Consider the following 12,339-nt stretch of genomic DNA (forward strand, 5'->3'; position numbering starts at 1 on the left):
GCGGCAAACTCTCCAGCCGTCGATGAGGTGAAGATACGGCGTCTGCGAGCTGGAGAAACAGGCTGATTGGTAGGTGGGGGGGCAGCAAAGTCAAAAACAATGGGGAAGTGATCCGAGATCGCTGTATCCACTATTTCTCTGAGGGAAACTGAAAGTCCATGAGAGATGACAAGGTCAAGGGTGTGCCCGTGCTCATGTGTTGGTGCACTTATGGACTGAGTGAGACCAAAGGAGTCCAGGAGGCCTTTAAACTCATTAGCCTGCTGATTTGCTGCACAACAAACATGAATATTAAAGTCTCCACAGAGCAATAATTTCTCACATTTTGATATAAAATCAGACAAGAACTCAGAGAACTCTTGAATAAAGTCCTTATTATATTTGGGAGGGCGATAGACTGTGGCACACAACACGGGGCAGGCGAAGTCGATCACAAACAGTTGCAGTTCGAAGCTGGAAAAATTACTAGCTGTTATCATTGGGCATCTGAAGCTCTCCTTAAATATTGCAGCAAGACCGCCGCCACGACCAGCAGCTCGCGGGGTGCTAAAGAAGGAACAGCCGGGGGGGCGGAGCTCGGAGAAGGCGCCTGGTTTCACCTGGTTTCAACCAGGTCTCTGTCAGCAGGAGGAAATCCAGGTCATGTGTTGTAAAACAGTCGTTTAAGATAAATGACTTATTTGTGAGAGATCTGGAATTAATCAGCGCCATATGAGTTGAGCATCGGTCAGTCTGGAGAGAGAAGCGGGTGAGCGAGCGGAGATTCCCCGGCACACCGCCCCGCTGGGAGGTCCGTACAGGCCGACAACACGGGAGCAGCTCCCCGGTGTCCCCGAGAACCGGCCGGAGCCACCGGCGTCTGTACTCCGCGGAACTCCGCAGATCGTAGTCCCGATAATCCGTGGAGGATCCAGCTCGTAGGCAAAAGGGCTCGGGACGGGAAGAAGCCAGGGAGGATTTCAGCCTGTTGAGGATTCCTCCTCGTTTTCCGCGTCTTCTGCGGCGACCGTTGCGGGGTATCCAGCAGGAGAGACGCCATAGATGTGGCGGTATGGACGCCAGGAAAGGCAGAGGCATTTTTGAATAGTCATCAGAGCCGCGGATTGTCAGTTTTCCCAGAGACTCGCGAATATTAAGAAGTGTCAGGCAATCGTACACCTGCAGCGATGACACACTCCACAAGGCAGACAGCAGACATAACAGCAACACACTTAGCAGAGGGAGACGGCCAGCCCAACACAGAGGCGCCATCTTGGAAAATCTTCAGTGCAGAAGACACTTCTACCTTCAGAAGACACTTCTAGACAGGTCTACCTTCAGCTCCAGCATGTCCTTCATCCTGCCACATTGGATATTGTTTTTCCCTCCTCCTTTTCATCTCTCTGGTCTCTTCCAGGCTCAATCTTTCATCAAGGCTCATAAAACGCCGACTATAACTTCACAACACTGTAAAAACTTCGATATTTAAGACGGGAAACAATGTTAGCCAATATGAATGCCACACAACAGATTGAGATCTTGTCCAACTCTTGACGTCCCGCATAGGCTCCGCCCACAATGGCCACGAAGAAGAAGGATTCCCTCAATTTCGTCGGCTGGAGATTCAGAATTCAAATAACTTTGTTATGTAACAACAGTGGTGGGGCAGAGTCGGAGAAACCTTTCAAGTAGAACCCTAACTATCGATTTTTGCATAATAGGGTGTTACATTTCCCTAGGCCTTTAAGGGACAATATGAACAGTGTTTGCCTCTGTTGTGTCATGACTACCAGTCCAGCTTGTCCTGAGACTTGTTAGTTTTATAGTTGACAGTCACTGTAATAACCCAACTTGGTCGTCTGTCCATACAAATGTCTGTGTTCTCCAATTGTTAATGTTGATTGTAAGTATTGTTCTCTGAGCACGTGGATGTGCTTCATGACAAAAATATCTAACAACACCAACTCATTGCTGGCATTGTAACAACCTCCTTCTCATCGTTTCTGTCGTTGATGTGTAGAAGGACTTTGTTTGCAACACATTGTTGTCAGCCTTTTCTGACACAAAAAGGTAAAAACAATGCAATTTAAAGAAATGTAGATGAACAAATCTCATCTCCATCAGAAAAAAGGACTTTGGGTCAGCAGCAAGCCACTAAATGTATTTTTAAACTGAACTGCAGGTAAAAGTAATTACAATTATAAAACTGAAATCTCCTCTTGAAGAGAGGTCCTTTTTTGTGTGATTCAGAGGAGATGCTGAATCTTTGCAGAACATCTTTCTAAGAGGATTATTAAATATGAAGGCAGCAGGGGAAAGCTAGACAATGCCATGATGCATCTCTCTGCCCCTGAGCAACAATTTTGCTTTTGTATTGGTCCAAAGTAGCTCCTGCCATGTTTTCCACTGCAAAAACGTGATGAATGAGCTCCAGCAAGACACAAAAAAAATAAAATAAAAATGGGCCCAGAGACAAGAAGCTTTTTATAAGGTCTGCTCTTAATGCCCTGTGAGCTGCTCACAGCCTCACAGGGATTTATTGATGGCATAATGAGCCAGTGGAATTATCTCTACTGCAGCCATAAACAGTTAAAATAATGTTTTTTGTTGGTTTGTGTGGCCAATAGTCAGAAGCCATTAAACGGAGGGTCAGATGAACGCAGGCACATATTGCATTCAACATTAAATTGATTCCATGGTCTGGCGAGGCCCTTCTGTTGGGGATCAATCACGTTAGTCCTGTGATTTTCTGATATGTAACACTTAAACATCCAATCATGTTCCCCCTCATAGAGCTCTGCCTCTGAACTGAGTCTCACAGTCCACTCTAATCACAGTTTTATTATATCTACACTGACGCCTTCTACTCGGGGGATAACTGTGCATGTGCTGCTAGATCAACACTAAGCAGTGTGGATTTCTTTGAAGTTTCTCTCTAAGACAGTCTGTGAATGTCCCTTTCTTTGCTGGTTGTAACCAAACATGATCAATCACTGGATACGCCTTCGAGAAATGGACTGAACATATCACTGAGGGTTAAAGGACATTAGAAAGAACAAGGCGACAGACATCGCCTCTGATGTTATGTCATTGTTGGGTTTGTATGATTCCTCAGGAAAAGGCGGTTAAGTGTTGCACTTTATCAACCTCCACTCAGATACAGATACTGATGCACATTGTGCTTGAAATCTGTGGTTTTGTGTTGAGCAGTGAGACCATTTCACGAACAGCTCATGTGCAAACACAGACTGACAGTGTCTCGAAGGCAGACTACCTGCACCTGATGCAACCATCAAGGCGACAACTGAAGGCAAACTATACTGGAAGTAAGACTCAACGGAACGGGTTTCCCTGTTTCCACACTGGCTCTGGTTGCACATGAAGTTTCATGTAAAACACATTGTCACGCCCCACTCCTCAGAGGCCTCCTAGGGGCGTGGCTGGGTGTTCTCCCTCTCTTGTCTCTCCTCCCCTTTTGGTTGCAGGCTGTGTTTAAGGAAGTGGAGCTGCTGAGGGATTAATCTCCTGATTCAGTTCAGCTGCGACGACCGGGTGGAGCTCGTTGTCTCCTGATCAGCTACACCTCTTAAACGGTGCTGGACTCCACTCGGCGCTGGATCCTAACACTCCCTGAGTTAGTAGACCTGCGTGTGCGTTGTCCCAGTTTAGTCTTCTACTAACGTCGTTTCCTTTGCTTCCCCTTTGAAGACTCGCCAGCCTCAGCTTCCTTGGTTCCTGAACCACTGTGACCAGATCTAACTCTTGCCCCAGTAGCTCCTGCCTCAGCTAGCCGCCTTGACCTCCTGCCTCCGGAGCCTGCAGCACCTTCAGTTCATGCTTGTTAAAAGAATAAACTCTTCCAAGCGTACTCATCTGTCTCCCGCTGGTTTCTCCGCACCTGAGCCTCTGAAGTCCCACCGTAACACACATCCTTTTGGCATTTTTGTTCCAGAAAAGTTTCACATTCATATGGCAATGTGTTGAAAAGGATTACACAAATATGGTGGAAATTGTGTAGTTTGCATGCCAGGCCACAAGTCGGTGCTGTTGTAATGAAACCACAAACGCATGCAGAGAACATCCATCCATCCTCTATCCTGCTTATCCAGTTTAGGGTCACAGGAGCCAATCCCATCGATGACAGGTTGCCAGTCTGTGTCAGGACACACGCACACACACACACACGCACACACACACACACACACACACACACAAAACATGCAAATTCCACACATAAAGGCAATGTTGGGAAGGTTCAATTTCTACATAAAGTAGTTCAAGGTTCAGTTCACAGATCTTAAAGGACCCATATTGTCTATATTTCATGTTTCACAGTCCATCCTATGCTCATGTGGAATAATAATCTGGGTGATGCAGTATACAACACTCAAAACTTGTGAAATTATAGCTATTTGTTGAATTGAGCTGATGTCACCTCTCATGAAACGGGTGGTTCTCAGCTCCTCTGCCCCCCCGCCTGCATGGAGACTGCAGCCCAGCTCACAGCCCGCATTCTCCTCTCTGCGTCATGTTAGTCTTTTATTGTGGGAATAGCAGCAGGTTTCCGGATGAGCTTCTGAGTAAGTCCAGTTTCAAAGTACCCGTAGTCCCAGAAGCAGTCTTTGGTGAAGTACGTGTTGCTCGCAAACAAACAGATTCTTTCGCCGTGAGGCGAGAGCGCCGAGCATTGCGTTAACATGTGGCCCATGCAAAGAATAATACAGTATGAATATAACCAATGTACACAGACATTCGAGTGGACAGATGTCAACGTTGGATTGTTATTGTGGTCACTGTCAAAATAAAACTACCAAGTTCCAGGAGAATGTGGACTGGGAGTCATAACACTCTGGAGGAAGCGTTGTTATTGTCCAACTATTTATCATGGCTGTGGTGCATCCACAGTAGCAGTGTTTCTGCTGTCTACAAGGAGCCTGAGCATTTTCAGAAAGTCAGTTTCCCAGGTTACCATGGAGCTGGAGTTGAAGCATTTTCAAAAAGGGAGTCGTTTTTGAAAAGTTGTATGTTCAGTTGCTCTGAGCAGCGGTGTCGTGTGAACAGACAACCAAAATGCTACAAAATGTTTACGTTGTCACTTAAAAAGATTGTTGTGTAAATGGTATCTATTTTGTCCAGCTCTGCCCTCGGCCTCCCCTCGTCTTGTGTTTCACTGGTATCACTGTGTCAGAATATTTGATAAGGCTGCCTTTGGCTGGAGAAGGAACCTTGATGGTTGATTGGTGTGACCGTGGATCAGTGTGACAGCTGCTCAGCCTCAGAGACCGATTGATGGCCTTCTTAAACTAGTGGTGGGCGGATCGATCCAAATATCGATAATATCGATACCCAGATTGTTATCGAGATCAAATGATACCAGTGGAATGAGATCGATACTTCGTGTCAGGTTCTCGATGCTTGCATGCTGCATGCTCTGAGCACAGCTGAGCATGTCACTTGGCTCCTCCCCCTCCCCCTCTCCCTCTCCTGTTTTCATTTACAGCTTCACCTGAGTCAGGTGGCAGGCAGCAGCACACTGGAGATAGTGGAAGAATGGCAGAGCCTGACAGGAAGAGCAGTGCGGTGTGGCTCTATTTTCAAACTGAAAATGAAACAACGGCAAGTTGTGTCATTTGCAAATCATTTGTACGACACAGTGGTAACAAATCTAATTTATTCAAGCACATGAAAATTCATCCCAATGAAAATGAGTCCTTCACACTCCTGGTCTCCTGAAGCGTCGTAAAGAAGGCGATGCTCATGAACTGGGAATCCAAACATAATCTGAATATAAAGTTATTTAAAAACTCCTAGACCACATCACATTGGAGAGAATTTCTGCTTGTAGGAAAAATCAGTTGGTACAATTTGAGTTGACGTGGTCCCCAATAATTAAATACACCATGTAGCCCTGTGGGGGGGTGGTAGTTCTGCCTCGGGGCTCTTGGGGCCCCGTGGCTGGGGCGTTGTGGCTTGGGTGGTTGGCGGCCCTGCGGTCTGGGGGGGTGCTGGCATCTATCCTGGGGAGTGGCGGCCTGGCCTGGGGGGTGCCGGGGGTGGGTGTGGGGGGGGTCAGCTCTGGGTAGGGGGTGGTTCTGCTGGGGTGGGGTGGGGGTGCTGGGAGTTGGGCCCCGGCCGGGCTGCCGGCCGGGGCGGGCGGGTGTGGGGCTTCGGGGCCTTGGGGGCTGGGTGCCCTCCCGGTCCTGGTGGGGGTGCCCGCTGCGGCGCCGGGGGTGGGTCCTCCCTCCGCCTCCCTCCCCTCGCTGGGGCGGGGGTGGCCCCTTCTGCTGAGCTCCGGGTCTGGCTCACCCCTGGATCAGGGGGAGACGGAGGGCAGTGGGGCTCCGGGTTTGGATGGACAGCTGACTGGAGATGACCCCCGGGGGGGTTTATATGGGACAGGGGCCGGGGATGTGTGTGTGTGTGTGTGTGTGTGTGTGTGTGTGTGGGGGGGGGGGGGGGGGGAGGTATACGAGTGTGGATAGGTCTGCACGGGTAGGTGTGTGTAAGTGTCTACGTGTGTTTGTGTGTGTGGGGGGACGGTGAATGTGAGCGTAGGTGTGTGTACGTGTGGGGGTGTGTAATAAATATATAAGCATGGGTGTGTGTATGTGTATGTGAGCATGTGAGGGTGGGGGGGGGGGGGTCTACGCTCCCTAGCCACTGGCCTCCGGCCGGGCTCGTGCTGGGCCATGCAGGTCTTAGACTCTGCTCTTCGGCCGTCGGGTGGGGTGGGGGGGTGCTTCCTGTCCGGGTCCTCTTGTGGTGCCTCGTCGGAGTGGGTGTTAGTCCCCGTGTTCCAGGCCGGCCACTTCGGGGTGGGGCGGGATGGCGCGGGGGGTCCAGCTGGGCTAAGTCCTAGCGACGGGGGGACCTTCTCCCTCTACCTCACCTCACCTCATTCAACAATAGGGGCCAGTGGACGGGGCCTAGGGTGGGGGGTCCAGGTCACTTAACTGTGGTCTGCCCCTCCCCCGACTTTGCGCCGCCCACAATTTTAACTACACTTAGTCACGCAGGGTCTTAAGGGGATCAGCTGGCTTTCAGGGCAGCGGTAGAACGCCCCCCCCCCCCTCTTCAAAACTCAAATACACACATCCACATGCACCCAACACCCCACAGGGTGGAGGGGGGGGTGGGGGCTCCCCCCAGCACCTCCTGCTGTGGTCCCGCCATGTTCCGGGGTGAGTGCGGCTGGAGTACGGGGGGCACGCTCGCTCGGGCGTGGCACCTCCGGGGGGGCTGGGTAGTGGTTCTCCCTCCCTATTCACAGTTGGACTGGTGGAGGACGAGATCCCGTAGTGGCCTGGTGGGGGCCTGGCTGGCGGCCTGGGGAGTGGGGGGCACCCCCCCCTCCCAACCAAATAAATGTATGTATGTATGTCTGTATATATGTAGATATGCATGTCTGTGTGTGTATGTGTATGCTTGGTGTGTGTATCTGTGTGGGTGTGTATGTATGTCTGTGTGTGTGTATGTGTATGCTTGGGTATGGGTGTGTGGGTGGGCTGGGATTAGGTGATGGGGCGGGGGGGAGGGGGGGGCATTGGGGCTCCTGGGGGTTGGAGGGAGGCTGTTCTCCGGCCGGGCCTGGCTGGGCCTTCGCTCTTCCTGGTCTGGGGGGGGAGCTGGTCTGGGGCTCGGCGGCTGGGGCCTTCTGTGTCCCGCTGGGGTTGGGGGGGGTTGGTGGGGGGATGGCCCCCGGTGGTGCGGCGGGCTCCACTGTCGGGGCCGGGGGGGCTCCGTGCCCGCGGGGCCCGTGGCCCGGGGCTCTGCGCCCTTTATCCTTCTCCTGTGGGCCCCTTTGGCCTGGGGGGGGTCCTCTCTGCGCGCTCCGTCTGGTGCCTTCCGGGTCGGGGCGTGGCTCTCCGGGGGGGTTGTCAGGGCGTGGCTCTCCGGGGGGGTTGTTGGGGCGTGGCTCTCCGGGGTGGTTTGTCGGGGCCTCCTTGGATCCGGTGGGTCGCTGGGTGCCGGAGTGGTGGCGTCCGGCCCTGGTGGCCTTGGGCCCCGGGGTGGTGCTGCGGGCCCCCCCACAACAGTTCCATTCACATCCAGAGGACACGTGGGCAATGACAGTGAGACCTGGAAGGGGGTGATTGGGAGGAACTGCCTATCCGATCTGAACCCGAGCGGTGTTCTGTTATTGGACTTCTGTGCCAGTCACAGCTTGTCCATAACGAACACCATGTTGGAGCACAGGGGTGTCCATAAGTGCACGTGGCACCAGGACACCCTAGGCCGGAGGTCAATGATAGACTTTGTGGTCGTGTCATCTGATCTCCGGCCGCGTTTCTTGGACACTCGGGTAAAGAGAGGGGCAGAGCTGTCAACTGATCACCACCTGGTGGTGAGTTGGATGCGCTGGACCAGGAGGAGGCCGGATAGACTCGGCAGGCCCAAACGTGTTATGAGGGTCTGCTGGGAACATCTGGCCGAGCCCTCCGTCCACCCAGTCTTCAACTCCCACCTCCGGGAGAGCTTCTCACAGATCCCGAGGGAGGCTGGAGACATTGAGTCCGAGTGGACCATGTTCTCCACTTCCATTGTCAAAGCTGCTGCTTGGAGCTGTGGCCGCAGGGTCTCTGGCGCCTGTCGTGGCGGCAATCCCCGAACCCGGTGGTGGAAACCGGAAGTAAGGGACTGAAGAAGGAGTCCTATCGGGCATTGTTAGCTCATAGGACTCCCGAGGCAATCGACAGGTACCGGCAGGCCAAGCGAGCTGCAGCCCGGGCTGTGGTGGAGGCAAAAACTCGGGTCTGGGAGGAGTTCGGAGAGGCCATGGAGGAGGACTTTCGGTCGGCCTCGAGGAGATTCTGGCAAACCGTCCGGCGCCTCAGGCGGGGGAAGCAGTTCTCCACCAACACTGTTTACAGTGGAAGTGGGGAGCTGTTGACCTCAACTGGGGATATCGTTGGGCGGTGGAAGGAATACTTCGAGGACCTCCTCAATCCCACCACCACGTCTTCCGTTGAGGAAGCAGAGGCTGGGTTCTCAGAGGTGGACTCGTCCATTTCCCAAGCTGAAGTCACAGAGGTTGTTGTGAAGCTCCTCGGTGGCAAGGCACCGGGAGTGGATGAGATTCGCCCAGAGTTCCTTAAGTCTCTGGATGTGCAGGGACTGTCGTGGCTGACTCGTCTCTGCAACATCGCGTGGCGGGCGGGGACAGTACCTCTGGACTGGCAGACCGGGGTGGTGGTCCCTCTCTTCAAGAAGGGGGATCGGAGGGTGTGTTCCAACTACAGAGGGATCACACTCCTCAGCCTCCCCGGGAAAGTCTATTCCAGGGTACTGGAGAGGAGGGTCTGGCCGTTAGTCGAACCTCGGATCCAAGAGGAACAATGCGGTTTTCGTCCTGGTGGTGGAACACTGGACCAGCTCTATACCCTCCACCAGGTTCTCCTGATGGTGGAACACTGGACCAGCTCTATACCCTCCACCAGGTTCTCCTGATGGTGGAACACTGGACCAGCTCTATACCCTCCAGCAGGTGCTCCTGATGGTGGAACACTGGACCAGCTCTAAACCCTCCACCAGGTTCTCCTGATGGTGGAACACTGGACCAGCTCTATACCCTCCACCAGGTTCTCCTGATGGTGGAACACTGGACCAGCTCTATACCCTCCACCAGGTTCTCCTGATGGTGGAACACTGGACCAGCTCTATACCCTCCAGCAGGTGCTCCTGATGGTGGAACACTGGACCAGCTCTAAACCCTCCACCAGGTTCTCCTGATGGTGGAACACTGGACCAGCTCTATACCCTCCACCAGGTTCTCCTGATGGTGGAACACTGGACCAGCTCTATACCCTCTACCAGGTGCTTGAGGGTTCGTGGGAGTTCGCCCAACCAGTCCACATGTGTTTTTTGGATCTGGAGAAGGTGTTCGACCGCGTCCCCCGAGATGTCCTGTGGGGGGTGCTCCGGGAGTATGGAGTCCGGGGTCCCTTGTTGAGGGCTGTTCGGTCTTTGTATTCTCGGAGTAGGAGTCTGGTTCACATTGCCGGCAGTAAGTCAGACCTGTTCCCAGTGCACGTTGGCCTCCGGCAGGGGTGTCCTTTATCACCGGTTCTGTTCATCATATATATGGACAGAATTTCTAGGCACAGCCGGGGGCCAGAGAGGGTCCAGTTTGGGGACCACAGAATCTCATCTCTGCTATTTGCGGATGATGTAGTTCTGTTGGCCCCATCAAACCTGGACCTTCAGCGTGCACTGACACGGTTCACAGCCGAGTGTGAAGCAGCTGGGATGAGGATCAACACCTCTAAATCCGAGGCCATGGTTCTCCACCAGAAAAAGGTGTCTTGCCCCCTCCAGGTCGGTGGAGTGCCCTTGTCACAGGTGGAGGAGTTTAAGTATCTTGGGGTCTTGTTCACGAGTGGGGGAAAGATGGAGCGTGAGATCGACAGGCGGATCGGTGCAGCGTCTGCAGTCATGCGGACGTTGTATCGGTCCGTCGTGGTGAAGAAGGAGCTGAGCCAAAAAGTAAAGCTCTCGATTTACCGGTCGATCTTCGTTCCTACCCTCACCTATGGTCATGAACTATGGGTCATGACGAAAGAACGAGATCCCAGATACAAGCGACTGAAATGACCTTCCTCCGTAGGGTGGCTGGGCGTACCCTTAGAGATAGGGTGAGGAGCTCAGTCACCCTTAGAGATAGGGTGAGGAGCTCAGTCACCCTTAGAGATAGGGGGAGGAGCTCAGTCACCCTTAGAGATAGGGGGAGGAGCTCAGCCACCCGGGAGGAGCTCGGAGTAGAGCCGCTGCTCCTCCACATCCAGAGGAGCAGATGAGGAGGCTCAGGCACCTGTCTCAGATTCCCCCCGGACGCCTCCCTAGGGAGGTGTTCCATCATGTCCCTCCGGTAGGAGGCCTCGGGGCAGACCCAGGACACACTGGAGGGACTATGTCACTCGGCTGGCCTGGGAACACCTTGGGGTGCCACCTGAGGAGCTGGAGGAAGTGTCTGGGGTGAGGGAAGTCTGGGCAACTCTGCTCAGACTGCTGCCTCCGTGACCCGGTCCCGGATAAGCGGTAGTCAATGGATGGATGGAAGTAAAAAAAAAAGATTTATAACAGCAAAACAAAATCAAACATTTGAAAATGTCAATGAATGCACTCAGTACTTGGTTGGGAATCCTTTTGCACGGATGACTGCATCAATGCGGCGTGGCATGGAAGCAATCAACCTGTGGCATTGCTGAGGTGTGATGATGCCCAGGATGCTTCAATAGTGGCCTTTCGCTCATTTGCATTATTGGGTCTGGTGTCTTTCAGCTTCTTCTTCACAATACCCCACAAATTCTCTCTGGGGTTCAGGTCAGGGGAGTTGGCAGGCCAATGGAGGACAGTAATGCCATGGTCAGTACACCAGGCACTGTGGGCAGGTGCCAGATCATGCTGGACAATGAAATAATCATCTCCATAGAGCTTTTCAACAGATGGAAGCATGTAGTGCTCTAAAATCTCTTGGTACACAGCTGCATTGACTCTGGACTTGATGAAACACAGTGGACCAACACCAGCAGCTGACACGGCTCCCCAAACCATTGCTGACTGTGGGAACTTCACACTGGATTTCAAGCTCCTCTCCAGCCTTCCTCCAGACTCTAGCGCCTTGACTTCCACATGAAATACAAAACTTGCTTTCGTCTGAAAGCAGGACTCTGGACCACTCTGCAACTGTCCAGTGCTTCTTTTCCAGAGCCCAAGTCAGACGATTCTTCCGTTGTCTTGATTTCAGGAGTGGCTTGACCATGGGAATACGGCTATTGGAGCCCATTTCCCGGACACGTCTGTGAACGGTGGCTTTTGATACCTGGACTCCAGCTTCAGTCCACTGTCTCTGAAGCTCCCCCAAATTCTGGAAGCGGCTCTGCTTCACAATGCTGTTAAGGCTGCGGTCCTCTCTCTTGGCTTCCTGCCACATTTCCTCCTTCCAACACACTTTTTGTGAATGTGCTTTGAAACTGCCCTCTGTGAACAGCCTGCTGTTTTAGAAATGTCTTTTTGTGTCTTACCCTCCTGATGGAGGGTGTCAATGATGGTCCTCTGGACAGCAGTCAGGTCAGCAGTCTTCTCCATACTTGTGATTTAGTTTACTGAACCAAGCTGAGTGTTTTTAAAGGCTCAGGGAAACCCTTGCAGGTGTTTCCAGTTAATTAGATGATTCAAGTGATTAGTTAAATGGCCTGCTACTATACTTTTTCAAAATATTCTAATATTTTGAGATAGGATATTTGAGTTTTCTTAAGCTGTATGCCATAATCAGCAATATTAAAACAACAAAAGGCTTGCTATATTTCAGTTGATGTGTAATGAATCCAGAATGTATGACATTTTCATGTTTTTAGTTGCATT

General features: G+C 52.4%; 1 protein-coding gene across 1 annotated transcript in view; it reads right to left on the minus strand.

The window, feature by feature from the left end:
- Nucleotides 1-12,063, minus strand: part of mc2r (melanocortin 2 receptor) — a gene marked incomplete at both ends in the record, with an annotated part of 73,659 nt that extends 61,596 nt beyond the window's left edge. Inside the window, one exon of the mRNA XM_080501267.1 lies at nucleotides 12,000-12,063. Within this exon, the coding sequence (XP_080357393.1) occupies nucleotides 12,000-12,063 (64 nt within the window). The remainder of the gene's footprint in view (nucleotides 1-11,999) is intronic.
- Nucleotides 12,064-12,339: the final 276 nt, after the last annotated feature.

The sequence above is a fragment of the Blennius ocellaris genome, assembly GCF_963422515.1.
Source record: "Blennius ocellaris genome assembly, chromosome: 8".
In the NCBI taxonomy this organism is placed as follows: domain Eukaryota; kingdom Metazoa; phylum Chordata; class Actinopteri; order Blenniiformes; family Blenniidae; genus Blennius; species Blennius ocellaris.